The sequence below is a fragment of the Synchiropus splendidus genome, chromosome 12 (assembly GCF_027744825.2).
Source record: "Synchiropus splendidus isolate RoL2022-P1 chromosome 12, RoL_Sspl_1.0, whole genome shotgun sequence".
NCBI lineage: Eukaryota > Metazoa > Chordata > Actinopteri > Syngnathiformes > Callionymidae > Synchiropus > Synchiropus splendidus.
The window spans coordinates 5405659-5423831 of NC_071345.1; the positions used below are offsets into that span (position 1 = coordinate 5405659).

Genomic DNA, 18173 nt, shown 5'->3' on the forward strand with positions numbered 1-18173 from the left:
GGCCCGGGGGCCGCATACAGCCCTTTGCCTGCATTTATGCGGCCCTAGTAATGTCAGGGCAAAACAACAAATTGAACAAACAAAAAAAATTGAGCTTTTATTTATTTAATCAATCATTACAATTTGAAATATTCATCACTAACAATTTTGTCGGTCTATGTTTTCTTTTAACCAATTTCATGTCAGTTTTTAGTCATAGCAATCTCTTATTCTTCTAATGCTCAATGTCATAGTAGTCCTTGTGCCTCAAAATGAATAAATGGTACTGGAAATTCCTCTGTATACACGGCATATGGCAGAATCGACAACAAAATCAACCTTGACCTTGAAACATATTTAGATTAGATTACATGTTCTTTTCATACATTATAAAACATCTTAATCTTCTGTCCTTTGGTATTTTGGCTACGCGGCCCCTCACAACTCTCACAGTATGTCATGAGGCCCCTTAAGACGTCTAAGTGACCCCTGTTCTCAGAGATCCTGGATGATCTGAGTGTGGATTTATTGTGCCAAATAAAAGTTGCTCTGGACGAAATTGTCTTTCAGCATTTCTCAGTCAGGGTTGCCAGAGCAGACTCCTCCACCGTATCTTGAGCACGCTCCCCAGTCACTCCTTCGAGGTTGTCTTCCTCTTTTCTATTGACCTGGCAGCACATGGTCCCATTCGCCATCTCCAGCAAAACCTCATTTAGAACCCTTCCTAGTCATAAAAACCAGAGCCCCATTGCTAATTCCACTTCCTGTCTTTCTTTGTGACTCAGCCACCATTTTCCACCACAATGTTTCATGCATTGCAATGTAATGTCGCAGAACCTTAAGTGACTCCAAAGCAGATATATTCGAGATAGTGTCTCATCACGAGAACATAAGACCGGTATGAGATCAGTGACATGATCTTTATATGTGCATGAGCTTTGACATTGCCCGTACTTAATTTCCCGAGTGAGTAATATTATCACATAAGTACCAAGGCTAAAGTATAGCATTGCGCCCTTTTTGACACGGAGCGACTGAAAGGAAGGGATCCGAAAAAGGGCTTGAAAAGATGAAATATGAGTCATCTTTAAAAAGGGTATGACTTACAAAAGGCTTCTAAATTTAAAGAATAATAATCATTATTCCTCTCATCTCAGTTTCCATTGTAGCGCGCTGTGACTTGATTTCCCGCTGCAGCTAAATTTAGCGTGGATTAAAAAAAGATATTTAAATAACTTTATAGTACGGCTTTGATCACAGTTTGTAGAAAGCAGTTGTATTACGTTCGAGATTAAATCACTGAGATTCTCAGTGTCATATCGCAAATGCATCGTCCTTTGAAGAACATTTATTGTTTAATTGTTGCCATTACATTTGGAGGCGAGCGATAATATTGGCAAAAGACCAGAGATGTGAATGGAAGAAAAAGAAAATAAAAGCCAGCTTTTAAACTTCAGTTCTCTCTGGTGTTCCGGATTACTATGCGGATCCAGTTTCCTCTCGATGGCACTGTCTACTTTCAATCTTCCGACTTTTGATCTGGAAGCAATATGTAAATCATACACAGCCAAATACTGACGGGTTCAGACCCAAAAAGTCTATCGGCACATGAGTTAAACTCAAGGAGCGGGGGCTAAATCCAGCCCGCCAAATTAATTTCAATGTCCTGCAAGAGCTTTAAAGACGCACACAGCCGTCTGCCGAAAAAATCCAAAAAAAAATCCAGTACCACATTAAAGTGCACTAAACCCAGGCGACCTCCAAAGCTTGTCAATTTCGTGACCTAACTAGGTTAAAGTTTTGAGACAATGGTTGTTTTCTAGGTTGAATGCAGCTCTGCTAACTCAAGTCAAGACCAAGACTCAAGGCCCAAGCAATGCCACATAGTAGTGATGGGCCATTGAGGTATCATGAAACAGTATTGCAGGGGTGATGAAACAGTGTCCCGATTTTCTGGGGTCACTAGATGGCGCATACAAATAATGTGAGGTTTCATTGAATTAGTTCAAGTCCAAATGTGTTAGAGCAGACAGTGCCCTCTGGTGGCCTCTGAAAATCAGGACACTGATTCATGAAACCTCATCTATCCATCACTACTACATAGCACCACAACATTTCTAACAAACCCATAAGGTTTTATTGAACTACTTTTGTCCCGAGTTATTTCATTCATGGCCACATGGAAACCACTAACAGCTCCTGTTGGAGGTATTTATTGATCACATTGATGAGTGATAGTGTAAGTGACTGCTGAGGCTTCATGAAACAGTGTTGTCATATTCGCGAGTCAGTTGGCGGCGCTCTGAGCTTAAAAATGATCAGAATCAGAAAGGCAGTGAAGGGGTTCACTGACTGATGTGAGGCTTTATTGCAATAGTTGTTCGAAACAGAATATTTTAGAGCAGAGAGTAGTGGGTACGGAAAATGAGGACACAGTCCACCACAACATTAATGTTGCAGTCAGTTTGCTTGATACCCACAGTTGTAGCCATCAGATGGCTTTTAAAAAACAAAGGATTTAAAAAAGGTTTGAAAAAAGAAATAAATGAAACATAGCAGACCAAAAAAAACCAAAAAAAAAAAAAAAAGAATCTATCATGGCCTAGATTGAGTATATATTCGGAGACGAGCAACCTGGGTCTCATGTACAACGAAAAAATCCTGAAAGTTGACGCCAGAGATGTGCTGTTCGCAAACGGATTAAGAATTATAAATGTCTCTTTCCTGTTGTCGAGATTTGTCCCCTGTCAAGATCTAGTTTGGCTACCAGTTATAGCTATTATATCAGCTAGCATTTGACCTTTGTAAGGATGAAGGACGGATTATTTTGGAGGGGGAAAACAGGGTGCTTCAACATGTCGTGACTCGCACAAAGCTGATTCAGTCGGATTCTTCAGCCTGCTCCCTCCTCTGCTGCTCCCTCTAACTCCTCCTTTTTTTTCCCAACTCGCTCAATTCAATTAAGCCCTCAAATGCTCTGCTTTCTCCCCACATCTTACTGAACGGGACATACATGCAGACGTATCTCTCCTCTTCCTGCAAGTTTAAAAGGACAGGGTGACAGACAGGATGACAGAGTTTGTTGACAGCAGGCTCCAGCCAGCCCCAAAGTCTGACACGAGAGGCCACGGCACCGCCCCAGTGCCTCGACGGGTGCCCTGTGACGCCAGAAGAATGGCGTGAGATATGATGGACGAAAGGGGTTGCAAAAGGCTGACTGCGGCTTTGCAGACATAAGGCTGACTGGCCTTGAGTCATGTGACACACTGCGGTCCAAATGGCACGACATGAGAGGAGGCTGGACTAGTGGGTGTTGTGTATGGATGGAAACACATGTAACCTTCAGGGAGAGATGCCTGCAGGAAGTGAGTGAGTGTGTGGATGTATCACACACAGCCCAGTATTTAGCTCAATGATACATGAATTTCATGTAAATTTGGGGACGTCTCAAGTGGTACTTTGTCTTCATAAAAACGCCCTTAAAGAGTGACGTTCATTTGACTGATCAATAAGAGCAGACAGGAAGAACAGGGTGAGAAAGAGAAGCTGAGAGGAAATGACACGCAGGAGAGCACCAGGGACAGAAAGCAACATCAACAATGGCGGCGTGAATGCAGAAAGGTACGGACGTGAGCACTCATTTATTGTCCTGGAGAGTAGGTGGCACGCCGCCTGCTTAATAGAGCGGCGACTGATGGAGCATCTGAGGGCAACGCCGTTCTCTCACCGCTCGGGCACATGGTGAATCACCTCCATGCCCCTGTCCAACCAGTGCTCACTCTCGAGGGCCGACTCAGGCTGACTCACACCCACTCGGATAAAATTGGAAACTGAAGATAAAACCACTTCACGCATCACAGCCCGAGATGAAAAATGCAGTCCTCACATCAGAAGCTGGCCCATTAATAATGCTGCCTTTAAGTCAAATTTAAGCATCCAAAGCCTGGAGGTGATATAAAGAGGCTTCTTTTTTAACAGAGGCGAAGCCTTTTGCTTTGTTAGTGGGAGTGTTGCATCTGTTGTTCAAGTCTAAGCTGTGACTTTAAACAGATGTGACTGTTTACAAACAGGATTTGCTGCTATTAAATAGTTTTGTAGGACAAAATGCAGAGTTACAAGCAAGAAATAAAGCCCTTAACAACCATATGATTTGAACACGACTCAATATTTTCACGTATATAAGACAAACATAAAAAACATAGGGTCGTATTGTAAAATGAACTTGTCACGTACCTGGCTATGCTCATTTTGCGAAAAATGTCTTTTAAATAAAGCATTATTATATATATATATACATGTCATCTTCATCATCATCATCAACATCTGAGCTACAGGATCTACATGGCAACGTGGAACACCACCAAGACTGAATCATCTGTCAGTCGTCCTCTGTTTCTATTTTACTGCGCATTAGCAGCACTCCTCTCTTTCTGCTTCCCCATGCATGACTCTATTAATAATGGTACAGTTTTATCCACGCATGAAAAGTATGGTGGTGAGCGTAACGTGTGTCAATGTATACTGTGAGTGACTCAAAAATGTACTGTAATTTTCACAGCTTATTTCTCGCAGTCGACACAGCTAATATACAGTAGTCCATGAAAGGAGCGGTCATGAACCAGTCACGGACCTTTCACGGAGCCACCATGGAAAGCTGGGAACTTTTGAATCGCTTCATATGTATGGGTTATTACAGGCTAAAGACATTTAAAGACCAAAATATTGAGCCTCGTCACATCAAACCCATGACATCACAGGTGTTTTATTGACCTTAAAGTGCTCAAAATGGATTGTTTTCGTCCATGTGTCCGCAGCGCCACCCACAGAGCCGATCTCCTGGAGGACCGGAGACGAGAAGCAGCAGCTGAGACCAGTTGTGGTGTCCGAACAGCGTATTTTGAGCACTTTAATGTCAATAAAAGATGTGAGGAGTTCATGACTCAGAACATTGTCCAGTTTGTTTCATGAGTCAGTCTCCATGCTGGAGCCCGTAATCTAGTTTAGAAGTGATCCTCATGCATTTTCAAGCCGGGTACACCACTGACCTTTCTACAGACAGCACCTCTGCACCCACGGCTTACAGAGCAGTGCGGCTTATGTATAAACAAGAGCTATTTTCCTTCATACATTTTGTGGGTGTGTCTAATATTCCGCGACCCGGTAACGGATAAGCGGACGACGATGGATGGATGGATGGTCTAATATTCCAGTGTGCTCTATAGTCCGGACTTTACGATATATAAACAGTACATCACTTAACACCATTGCTCTTTTTTCATTCAGGACTCTTGCCAGTGAGAATGTTTTGAGGTGTCGCTGCTGCAGCATGTGGCAAAGCAGCTGTTAATCTTCCATAAAGGCAATGCAACTAAAGACAAGCAAGCACAGATCTAGAAACTCATGGATCTAACCTAATCTCAGAAGAAACAAGTGCATTTTAATGTGATTTTAAATGGAAAGTGAAGAGTGATTCCCTGCTACAGCAGGTATATGGCTGGCTACTTCTCTTTTCCTTTGCTTTTATGCAGACATTAATCTTCAAAATAAGCACAGGTGAACTTTTCTCCTGTGGCTTTGTAAATGAAACTCGCCGAATGGCAGTAAAGGCTAAAGGAGACGCATAATTAAATGCTTCAAAGGTCCCAACGTGATTTGTATTTAGCTCCCTTTATATTTTACTTTAAATACCTGCTGTGTAGTTTTACCCTTGGAACAGTTTTGGAAGGTGTTTTGAGCGGCAATGATATGTCCCAACTTTAAAGGCAACATAACAATTCCATAGATAAAAAGGGGGATGGCGGACACGAACATTTAAGACACGTTTACTTCTTCAAAGTCTACACAGAAAGTCAATAACAGTCCCAAGCATTAATTAAAAACCATTAGGCTACTGCCGTGACTCCAATAGAAATTTAGGAAAACATTTGCTTCTTTCATCCGCGCGACGCCTCCGGCGGTCTCCATGCTATCATTAGTTTGCCTGAGACGGAATTTGAATAGGTCAGGAGAAGAGGTATGTAAATGAGAGGACACGCATCTTTTTTTCTGTCTTTACTGTACAAAACGCTCAAACGGTCCTGAAGGTGCCAAGCCAATAACTTCAATGATACGTTGTATTTCAGGATGTATTTTTGGAGGCATTCGTGAGATGCCGGATCACACGCGACGGAAGGAGTTTCGGACTATTTTCTCAGAGTCGGCAGCATGTTATTACGCAGTTGAGTTGGCCATAATAGAAGTCTGATACTGGATGAGCCAACTCAGCAGCTTTAATTGTATTGCTTTTTCATTAACTTCTGCGCGTGGAATTACAATGAATAGAGTTTTCTTCTCCCCGCACGAGTAAACAGATGCAAATGAATTCAAAGCATTGCTTGCATACAGTTAGTGTGGCATCGCTATTCACAAATGAATAGAAATTATTTCTCCGTTGACCTTATTCTAAACAAGTGCAATACTTACATGAGAAAGGACCGTATACTCCCACACGCACAGGCGGTGCAGCCTCATGACTAACAAATCATTATCTAAAAATGTGGTTATTTTTCACAGCGCGCGCCAAACATGAAGAACGCGCCCTCACTTTCAAGTCCTCATTTGATGTAAAGCATGTTGTACTGCGATCAAACACACGGGTGTGTAGTTTCCATGACATCAGAACGGCAATCCGTATTGTATTATTTATTATTATAATATTATTATGTTATTTATTTGAATATTTAAATCCAAATGGAGATGACTGAGTGGTTTTCCCATTCAAATCTCAAAAACACAGAAGGCTATCATGATAGTTCCTGGGAGTAGTGACCACCTCGGCTCCGCCTATTGCAGTATAAAGCAGTATCACATCACTCTCACATACGTACTTCAAGAACGTCCGAATAAAATGCAATCTGATTTGTCTGTAGCAATTTCACCAGACCGTTTAAAGGTGCTTGGGATACAAAAAAAAAGACATTTAATCCTGAGTGATGTCAGTATTTCACGTCACCTTCCCTGAACTCTCACGCTTGACTGGAATCAATTGTCCTATTCTTTCCACTCGTCCTGTCGGGATTTGCTCATGTGAACTTTTGGTTGTGATTTTTTTTTTTTTTTTTAATCGTTTTTTGTTCCAGTGCCACCAGTGTGTGAGCCTCAGCCCCACATTTGTTCTTTTTGACGCTTGTTTCTCCTCACTTTGTTTTGATCTACTATTCATTCCCTTCAGAGGTATTCGTGAACATATACAACATAATAAACTCTTGAACTTGAGACAATGACTCCACATATACGTTTGTGTCCCCCGTACAGCTACACGTCACGACCTAGTTCCACCTAACCTCTTCATGTCCTCATCCATGACCCTCATTGGTCGTCTACCTATCCTGATGTGTCTGAAGCTAAACAAGGAAACAGTTGGAGAGTTGAAATACCAGTGAACCTCTTGGTCTTCATGCTTCGATATGATGCCAACAAACGTGTTAAATGTACACACACCATCATCGTCTCTCACCTCTTTTAGGCAGCCCATGAAGTTGTTGCTCACTGGGGATCCAGGGAGGTCTGCAGTGCTAGGACTCCCACCCACATAGAAGAAATCATCGGACCCCAGCATGGTGTAGTCCTCCTGGGTGTAGCCTGTCGTGGTGAGGATCCCGTCCACAGAAATAGTCACCTGTCGAGGGGTAACACATAGCCAAAGCCGACCCATTACACTCCGAGAGTAGATCGGTTGTCGAGTCTATAACACACCTCCTTCCTTGGTCTGCATTGGAAATTATGAGGACGACTATTTGGGTTCCAACACGATTTGTTCTCGTGATACCTTGTCGTAATAGTTTGGACCAGACCGCGTTTGGCTGTAAATGGACCTTTTTTTTTGCCGTAGGATTCACAGGACAGGTAAAGAAAATATGGAAGCGGCATATTTTCTTTATCTTTGATGGGGGTAAGAGAATGGATCTTTTGGTTTTGATATTTCAGGTCGGGGGGAGGGTTAGTACAATGTTCAAACCAAGGACTTTCACTTGTCTTAGGTTTGGGGGTTCATTTTTTTTATTGCAGACGCACACACAAAAGCACACGCTCCGACAACACATCCGCTCGCACACGTCCGCCCCAACATCCTTGCGCACGTCTGTATACCCACATGCATGCAGAACAAAGGGAGGTTTTTCCACACGACACAAGTGCAAACCAAGGAAATCACAGTTGGAAGGCAAATTAAAAACATGTAACTGGACATGAGAGGGAAATAATCGGATTGATGTTGCCATACAAGCTGAAGCAGGCCACGCAGGACAGTTCATGCAGTCAAGATCCGGGCCCACACACAAACAGTTACAGAGAATAGTTTGGTCGAATCTCTGATCGGGGCTAACTTCAGAAGTCATGTTTTCAATGGCATCGGGTCAGGCCCATATCAAAGATCAGGATCCTTATTCTCGGAACTGTTGCAGTTGCATATGGACTCAGGGCTAGATCGAGATCAGCACAAACACCACCTTCACCAGCATGCTACCAAATCGCACACGGGGAGGGCAGAGTGGGTGAGAAGTGATGGGAGGAGGGTGAGTCAATGGGTGTTAGTGGTTATTTGAATGGCAGGGTTGATGGTTTTGGAGAGGCTGATGAGGTGTGGGCATGCCATGCGCCGTAGTGAGTTTGAAACAACTGTCAGAGCTCCCGCAATGAAGGTAAAGGGTTGCCATTTCTGGTTTTCTCTTTTAGGGCTCGGTGTCGAGGTCCCCGTCTTTGCTGGGATTGTGGAAAGCTTCTGTCAGTTCTGGACGACAGTCCTCACAAAAAATGGGGACTTTTTGTGTGAACAAATAAAAAAATAAAAATAAAAAAAAATAGTAATAGTTGCCCCGGTAAGGGCAAAGAGGTCAATTTGTTATCAGAAATCTATAGTAATGTGTAAAAAAAAATTATAAAAAGCTTCTTTTTTTTTTTTAACTAAAAGCCAAAGTGAAAAAAAAACTGAATGGGGTTTTGTGGGGTAAAGAAGAAGGTTGTTGGCAGGTCAGGGAAGAAATTGAGAAGAAGCGAAGAAAGAATTGCCCGGTAATACAAACCCATCTCCTCATTTTTTGATAAGAGTGTCTAGGATGGAACTCAAAGAGAACAAATAAAAGAAGAGAGGGGAGGGGACACACGGCAAACCCAAAAAAAAGACAATAAGAATGATATCTACCAGACAATGTAGTTTGTTTACCATAGCGTGTCCAATGCCTGATTGCTTTCCAGAAAAAGGGGAAGAAAGGAAATCAAAAGAATAGTGAACAAAAAAGGTTGTTAATAAGGATGGACAGAAAACATAAATGAAAACCAATGATGAAGAATTCGGATGTTAGTACATTAGTTGGTTAGATCTTGGTTAGTGGTAAAACATGGCTTCTATCATGGATGAGTTAGTTTCCTGGGGAATAAACGCTACATGATTTGTCAGAGATTCACTGTCGTAGCCCTGGTGCCATCCGAACCAAATTTTCAACATCCTGCAAGAAAAATAAAACACGGTAAGATCGCCTTGTCTACAAGAAAATTTGAGCGGGATGGCGGGAATCCCTGCAAATATTGTAGAGTTTATTCACCCTTGTTTTCAAATAAAACGTGTTCTTTAAAGAGGAGAGAAGATGACGTTGAAAGACAGGGCGGCGTGAAGGTAAGCAACCTGTGGACTAGCTGTTAAACTACTCTGGAGTTGACTCTCAGACAAAAAACGAATTACAAAGGTATGGAAAGCCGTTCAATCTTTAGCTCAACAAGTACTACATTATGACTATTAGTATGCAGTTCTGGTTGACTAGTCCGCAAGTACACCTTAATAGCAAATTAAAAATTGTCACATCTACTACTATTACAGCTAATAGTAGCACTACTTGGCATATTTCTGCTACTGGTGAACTAACCATTGAATGCTTATAAATGGGGGGAAATGAATTCTGGCTTCCAATTGGCTATTGAAAATATAATATTTGAACCTATCAAAGAGCGGAATTTGGCTATAATCCCTGCCTCTCCATTTGCATTAGGTTTACCAATACGTCAAGTGCAGGTCTAGGTTTTATTACTTGTGCTAGTGAAACAAAAACTGTCTGCTTGTGCTACTAGTGAAGCTACTAGAACTTCTTGTAGACATAAACCAGTTTTACTGGTGAAGACTTTTGCGCACTCTTACGAGACCATAACATACAGGGGAAGCAAAATGCTCTACTCGTAGACAATTCAACAGCATTGCAAATGAATCTTAAATATGTACTAGTGACTACTTTTTGAATTCTACTAGGAGTACAAGTAACTCAAACCGAGTCACTTCCAACAGCCCATTTATTAGCGTATAAGGGTGACCAGTGGCACAAGTAAAAAAAATTTATTTAGAATATAAGTGCTAGCAGTGAACCTATTCTGGCTCGACTAGTAGTACAAGTGACAGTTTTTGCTTTACTAGTAAGTTGTAAGTGTGCACAAGTCAACAAAAACTCAGTGTCAGTACTCAAAAATGTAGTACTCATCGAGCTAAACCAAGGTTGATATCACCCATGTCGAAGTGGCTTTCCATGCAGCAGCGCTGCATCAAGAATTGGACAGTTCATGAGTTAATCCAGCGCACAGAATCATACTCATCTATAACCTCCTATTTCTTCCCATTGCCTGTGTCACTTAAGATTTTGGAGAACTTAGCTTTCCCCGTGAGTCAGAAAACTGTGGAGCAGAAGACTAGAGAGAGAAAATAAGCAAATCTCCACAAAAGGTTCACATCAACGGTTCAAATCGAATCAGTGGGTGTTTATCTGATCTTGCACCAACAGCAAAGCAAATGAGAACAATTTCGAGGTCCGACTTAACCTGCAAACTGGCTCCACTGTGGACTGTTATGTTTCAAAAGGGCACTTAATGTGAAGTAAAAGCAAAGCAACCTATGAATGTTAGTCATAAAAGGGCACCTCTAGATATACGGCAATTTGGTATTAAAATTCAGCAGATTTCCATGTCTTTTTTTTTCTTCCCAGCTGCTTTAAGTACTGTATTAATGTCTTGCTCGAAACTGCGGACACTCTGCCTGGGTTCACAGTGAAAGTCTATATCCTATACACGGCATTAAAACCGGAGATAGCAACAGCGTTTGACAGAAGTGCCGGCTTAGGTGAATGCAAAACAACATTATCAGATAACTTTCTTTAAAAGGACACCGGAAACACAAGTTCAATACCGCAAGGAATTCTAGAGGACAGAGTCCCTGAACTTTCCTGCCTTGCTTTAGTTTACCTGAAAACAAGGAATGAAATGAAAACAAAAGAAATTAATCGATGTTAAAGTTAACCAATAGTATGAGACTTTTTTATTATTGATGTCCTGAAATATGGCGATGTGATGATATAATGTCAGTACTGTTTCTCCAAGCTCTTGAAAGCAACTAGTCTAGGGCAAAATAAAGAAAATCCTCCCAAATTCAAACACTGTCCGTCACTTTTACCCTGGATTACCTGTCGGAGGTTGCGTGTGACTTTTATGTCGTGCCAGGCGTTGTCATTGAATTTTCCATTGACTGGCTCAACGATGGCCTCGAAGGCCCCCGAGCCCAGATTGATGACGAGTGAAACGGCCCCATCTTTCAGCGCCAGGTTTACGTAGTCTGCAGATTTTCCCGTGTGCAGGAGGAGGCCGTTCCGCTGCCAGGTTTTGAAGGACAGTGTGATCTCGTCGCTGCTGCTCTGGATGGGGTTCTGAGACAAGTCGTAGCAAAAGTACTCCGACCCGCGGAAAGTGGCCACGTTCTCCTCTCTCACTGAAATGACAGAAGACAGAGAAGTGCGTCTTTAGACACTTTTTTTATGCTCAATCGTTTCACTCCAAGTAACAAAAAATGTTCATAATCCAAATGAGCGCCACATAAAAACCAGCAAAGCACTGAGAAAATGCATCCTTTGCTATGCTGATAATTTCACATGAAAAATACAGAACAAATCAACCAAAGTTTGCAGACTATGTTTTCGTAGTTTTGTGTTTTTATGTATGGTAATGCTTTCTTTCATGTTTTGGGCGTCTTTGTATCTTTGTCGTCATTGACTATGGCTGTTGTGACACGTTAAATTTCCCCACTGTGGGACAAATGAAGGACACCGGATCTTATCTAAAGAGAGAAACAGGTGTTTCCCTAACTGTGAATTGAACCAGACCAAATAGTGGCGCTAGCTTCACTGTATTTTTCAGTAAAGCGCTCTTGGAGCAACCCTACATTCGTGAGCGAAAATCGTGAATTTTAAATTCATTTCGTCACCACAGTCTATTGAAAGTTGTTTCAGTTGAACGATATGATTGTACACCGTGTTTAATAAACTCAGGTGTTCCATTTGAATTTGGACTGAATGTTGACATTCAGATTTAAGAGCATGATGTTCAAGTCTATCTAGTTGGAAATGATCATTGTCTCAAGGCAACTTAGAGTCCATTAGCCTATGCTACTTCCGAAAGGGAGTGTTCTAAAACTCCTCCTGAGTGTGGTACTGCTCCCAGCAATCACAAACTTATATCAGGTATTGAGACATACTTCAACTTTGAGGCACTTTATATACCAAATGAAACAACTTTACAGAAGCAAAGGAGCACCATCAATGTTTAACCCAATCTCCGTTTTTCCTTTAGGTGACGCGGTACCTACAGCGTCAGGATATGACGTCAAAGGCAGAATATGTTCTTCGGTTGGATGCCTTATGCGTCAATATGTGACACAGAAAGGTTGACTTCGGCTTGAAAATACTTTGCAATTTGTGTTGTTCTAGCATCCTGAATCCATCTCTAAACCACTTGCCATTTTTATTGTCAATGACTAGAGTAGTTTAGCACTGTGTACCTCTGCCTGTTATAATATTTGTGAAATATTTTCGTGAATCAGGATGAAAAGACTATTAATGTCATGTTCTGTTTTTAGCAGGCAGATACAGAGAGTTTTCTGGGCCAAACACAATATGTCTTGTTGTGTGCTGCAACTTGATGCCATGGCAAATGGTTCATTTTTAAGGCAACAGTAAAATGCATTTTGCTTCGATACTATAATCCACACGAGGTTATTAAAAACACTCACGCTTGCTTTATTTCTGTGTTTAGAATTGAGCTTTAACATTGCAGTTGCTTCGACAGCGAAACCTAACCTTGAGGTTGCACCACATCAGCAATATTCGTTTTTCTGGCAGTAAAAAACGTGACTCGATTTGTGTCTTTGTCAAGCCGTGAACAGCTTCTATCAGTAGGAAATGTTTGTGTTGGGCTTCAAGGACACGAAGGACTTGTTGTTTGTCATAATTACTGCTCTCGTGATCCAGCCGCGCAGCTCAGGTTATACAAATCTGTCTGCACAAGTGTGGCTTTAGGTTTCACGTACAGCCTCCAGACAGAGATGGTACTTATGATAGAACACTATTCCCTGCTAATGGTGTGCATAAATCAAACGGAGCCAGATTTTATAGATTTATATCATTCTGCAGCAACAAAATGGCTTCTCTGGGTCCATTTTTCAGACTGACAGTGAGAGTAAAGTGAGACTGCTCAAGAGCACTGAAGAGGGTCAAGGATGGACCGAAGGAACTCAACAGTTTCCATCTGATCCGTGAGAGAACAACCAAAAAAAAAAGCTATTGTCTTTAAAACATGGTCAATTATTCCCCGCCTTCAGTCATTCATGGAAGACACGATTCAAGCTGACTAACAATACAGAACAAAGCCACTATAAAGCAGAGAGAAACCCTTGTTTTCAAGATTCTAAATGCAGTTGCATATATATATGAGAGCCATGGATGATGGGGGGAAAAATGGAGAGCTCAAGAGTGAGTCAGAAAAAGCAAGGCAGAACAACGTGAACAAGAATATAAGCTGCAGGCAGGAATAGTTTATTTTGTTGTGCTGGATCGAGCTATATGTAAACATGAGCGAGCAGCGCCGTGGAGCCGGCAGAGAAATGCCGATGGAGGAGAAAGAGGCAGCGTAGTGAGAAGAGCAAAGTGAAAATAGTGAGGCAGGATCATGCATCGCCGTTTTAAATTGATTCTTTCTGAGCCGATATCAAGATGAGAGCAAATGGCAGCCAGTAGTGAGTCAGGCGGCGATGACGAATCCCATTCAGAGAATGGAAGAAGAATGACAGAGGCCCCGAATCTTTTGTCAGCGGCTACAGAAATAATGAATAGCAAATGACAAATTTATGAATGTATTGCTTTGCTTTTTGGAGCATCAGAACCACATTACCACATGGGTTAAGTTAAAAATAAATAATGGATGATGACCTTTTTGTCGTCGATTTTTTTTTGGTTACACTTTAGAGTAGGGAACATATATTACCATTAATACACGTCTTATTCAAGTGTGTATTAGCAACATATACGCCTGTAATTCATCATTATAAGTCACTGTTAAGCCTGTTTATATATGACCCTGGAATGGTCACTGAAGATTCACTCTACATAACAACACAATACTGGTTATTGACAGTAAATAGGCTTATTAATAGTCAATATGGGTTCCCCGATCCAAACTGTAACCTTACTTTTTACCTTTTATTTATTATTATTCCAAGGAATCGACCCATTCCTGTAAGTTCTCCGGTCTGGAAATGTTTGATGGAAGGAAGTGACGAAGATTAAGTCGCTGTTGTGGTGCTCACTGATGGAAAATGATGGTTGGTTGAAGGTCAAATCGTGGAGATCAGAAGGTCAAGGTAAGCATTTGCAGTAAGTGATGCCTCGTAGAAGAAAAGTGGACCAATATTTCAGTTGCATGTTTCCACACACATTCACATGTGACTGCAAACTTTGATGCAGACTGAATGCAATAGAAGAAATCTGGTCAAGTCATCTTAATAAGTCAGTGTGTAGTGCATTGTAAAGAGTCTTTATGGACACCCTGAACTTATGCACGATATGCTATATATGTTCCAACAAGAACTCACACATCCATATCTGCACTCTGAGAGCTCAGACTTCCACCAAGCACCCAATTTCCACCAATAAACTCAGTTCCTGAAAGTCAATATTATGTCTCTTGTCCGATAGTTTCCAAAATAGAAGTTCCAGTAAAATCTTTTTCTCACTTATTTGTTGAGAGACCAAGCTAATGGAGGGAATATCATGCTGAAACCAAGCACATTTCTGGAAACAATTTGGAATAAACGCCGATAAAAATGTGGACAGCTGAGGACATCCAACAACAACACACAGTCAATTTCTAACCACTTGAACGTATGTGCTTGGGCAAGTGTTACCATCCCACAGTTGATCCCCGACCTGCCTCCTTCCTTAATATCTTAGGTTTTATTCATGAAAATATGCCTCATAATGGCACATCTCAGGCACAGATACTGTAAACATCATGTTTGGAATAAATAGATATTAAATGTAACGCCTTAAAGACTCAACTTCAAAAAGCAAGTGGAAGCTTAGAAGATCATTTTAGTAAAGAAAAAAAAACAAAAGTAGAAACACAGTAGAAACACTGAACTCAATTTTCAGTGCCATTCCCGCTATCAGATGATCGTACATTTCATCATAGGATGTGGTGTATTAGCATTCATCTTCAGACTCTTGAAGACTGCATGAACTTCACACCCGTCCAGTGAAGATATCCCACATTAAAACCATAAAGTCCAGTTGTAAATCCAGTGCGAACTGGACAACCGGACATCTGTGCATCTCAGCACTTCTAAACTCGCGGCAGGTGAGTATGGATCTGAGAAGACGGGGGTGGGGGGAAGTGCGTTGCCTGCTGAGATATGTCCTGCCCATATCTGTGGCTTTTTTCTATTGATCACATCTCGGGTTCATATTCCCTTATTTTTGCCATTGTCATCAATATTCCATCTGCGAGCCGTCTGGCTGTTCATCTGGGACGAGAGTTCGATTTCAAAATCCACTGGAAGCAATTAGCTCATTCATTCTCCTCTTCAGTTGACTTCCGTGTTGCTTCCCCACGGTGTCTGAGTTGGATCTCCGGCTTGACCCCAGGGTCCTCGCCGAGCATCGAGTCCTGGACTCTACAGAGGTGAAGGCTGCAACCTTCAACCTTTTTTTGACCAAGACCAAAACAGATCAATTTATTTTGATGTTTGAAGGGAATGAGATAAATGAGAAGAAGAATATATCGGCCCTGTTATCTTATTGGGTTCTTACGTCTAGATCCCAAGGTACGATGATGCTCGGTGAAATCTTTTTGCTGAGACCAAACCCCATGAGCGGAAAACTGACGGTCTAAGTCAAGCCCTGGATTCAACCCTGACATGTGTCTCTCTTCCTTAACATCCCAAATCTGACGTTTGCTTATGCACTTTTCAAGTTTGTCATGATTCCGCTTTTATTTTGTTCTCTTGACTTCTGTTTTGTTTCCTCCCTCCTTCCTTCCTTCTCCTGATTCGGTGACGCTCTTTGTTTGGACTCATTCCGTTGTGGACTCTTCCCGGTTTGGATTTATTTTCTGTTTTCTTCTCCCGGTTCGGTGACGCCATTTGTAGTATATTTTTGTATTATTTCTTAAATTGTTGGATTTGACTAGCTCCAGCCTCCTGTGACTCTTTCATCGCATCTTGAACCATAACAAAGTTCTGTTAGGGTCACACTGGCTCCTTAACATTGGTTTTCGCCCTTGTATCAGTCACAAAAACCATCACCAAACATCCTTACCCTCTTTGGCTAGACCCTAAAAAATAGTCAGTGTGGCTTCGATCTGAACTCCTTCAACCCACGGCTTCATCTCGGTCTCAAGCCTTGCGCTCTGCAGAAGGTGTTTCACATTTTAATGAGCCCTTGGCTGACAACCAGAGCACCAGATGCCTCAAATACTGCTGACCTAAACAAAGAAATCTGCTTTTAGTTTGAAGCTATTCTTCTTCATGTGACACCCGGGGAAGCGGAAACTATTTAAGGCCTTGCTGTCATTCAAATGAGTCCTTTCAAATGGGTCTGAAAAATCATGCTTCCGTTTATCAAAGACATCTGTTGCCAAAAATATAGTCCCTCCACATCAAGAGAGACTGGAGCACGAGTTTAACAAGGTCTCTCACTGTTGTCTCAAACTCAGCAGTAGAGACAAACCCAAAACCGCCAGACGTGCTGCTGACTTGAACCAGACTCAACCAGGCAATTACAATCGTTCCCCAGACTAGAAAGACGGTGTTGCAAAGGACGTGCCACGAAACGTGTCCCGCCACAACACAATGAAGTTCAACAAGGCAACATGTCTTCCCTCGTAACCTGGTGAAGCCACAGTGAAAGACCTGTCTGAGACTTCCTCTGAAGTCTGCACACACTGGCAAGAGTGTTACTCCGGAGAGAGACAAAGGGAAGGGAAATATAAACAGAAGTGACACGGAGGAAGCAAGAGTCTGGAACAGGGGGAAGCTGGAGATGAAAGCCGAGGCGCTGATGTGGAGAAAGAAAGAAGAAACAAAACAAAAAGCAGGTTTGGACGACAAAAGGCCAGTACTTGAGAGTATATTAGCAATTGAAAATACACGCCTTCAATTGCTCTCCTGAGACAAAGACGGAGCTACAGTCAGGTTGACCTCTACCCAACACTGCACCTCAAATCAAGTGAGAATGCTCAAGTCGCCCAAAAATGAACACAACCCCATTTAATAAAAACATGACGCGTCGACTTCAAACAACAGTTCAGGCTCCTTTGAGATCCTAATTAAGTGATCTTCCTTCCAAAGCAGAAAATTAAAAAAAAGAAAGTAAAGCTATGATGGTGAAAGCAGAAGCAGCTGGTGTCTCTGGTACTGGTGCCTTTGCCAAAGCAGGCCACGATAGATCCATACAGTCCGTCTCCCCGCTGACCCTCAGCATCGCAACAATAAGAAAGTTCACGAAAAAGTATGTGTCATATGGTGCTACCAACTTGGCGACGCCTCCCAAGGCTCCCCTCTGGCTCAGCTTGTTGGTATCACTTTTGTCAGCAGCTTCTTTTTTGTGCCAAGTCTAGAAAGGTGTCGCTACCGACGCTTATTAGGAGGAGAGAAGGTCTCCGCGGAGAAAGGGCTGGAGGTGGACGGAGCGGGAATGAGGAACGGTGGCAGGTGCCTGAGGTCCCATCCCATCAGGCGGAGCAATTGCGCAGAGCGAAACTAGAGAGAGGTGAGTGTTACGGATGACTTCGGGGAGGAGTGAGTGAGTCAAAGAAAAGCAAGGATCGATCGAAATCTCTATCTAAATGAATGAACTGACCTA

At 42.1% G+C, this 18173-nt stretch overlaps 1 protein-coding gene across 13 annotated transcripts in view; it reads right to left on the bottom strand.

Moving 5' to 3' along the window:
• Positions 1 to 18173, bottom strand: part of LOC128768872 (neurexin-3b) — a 269686-nt gene that overhangs the window by 195374 nt on the left and 56139 nt on the right. For 11 of the 13 annotated variants that reach the window (XR_008416294.1, XR_008416295.1, XR_008416293.1 and 8 more), the window contains exons 5-7: positions 11451 to 11752; positions 9158 to 9202; positions 7475 to 7636 (exon numbers count right to left, since the gene is read on the bottom strand). Coding sequence is in view for 10 of the 13 variants with exons in the window: in XM_053882094.1 (XP_053738069.1) it covers positions 7475 to 7636; positions 9158 to 9202; positions 11451 to 11752 (509 nt within the window). In the remaining 3 variants the exon portion in view is untranslated. The remainder of the gene's footprint in view (positions 1 to 7474; positions 7637 to 9157; positions 9203 to 11450; positions 11753 to 18173) is intronic. The other 2 variants (XM_053882090.1, XM_053882093.1) reach the window with 2 other exon arrangements.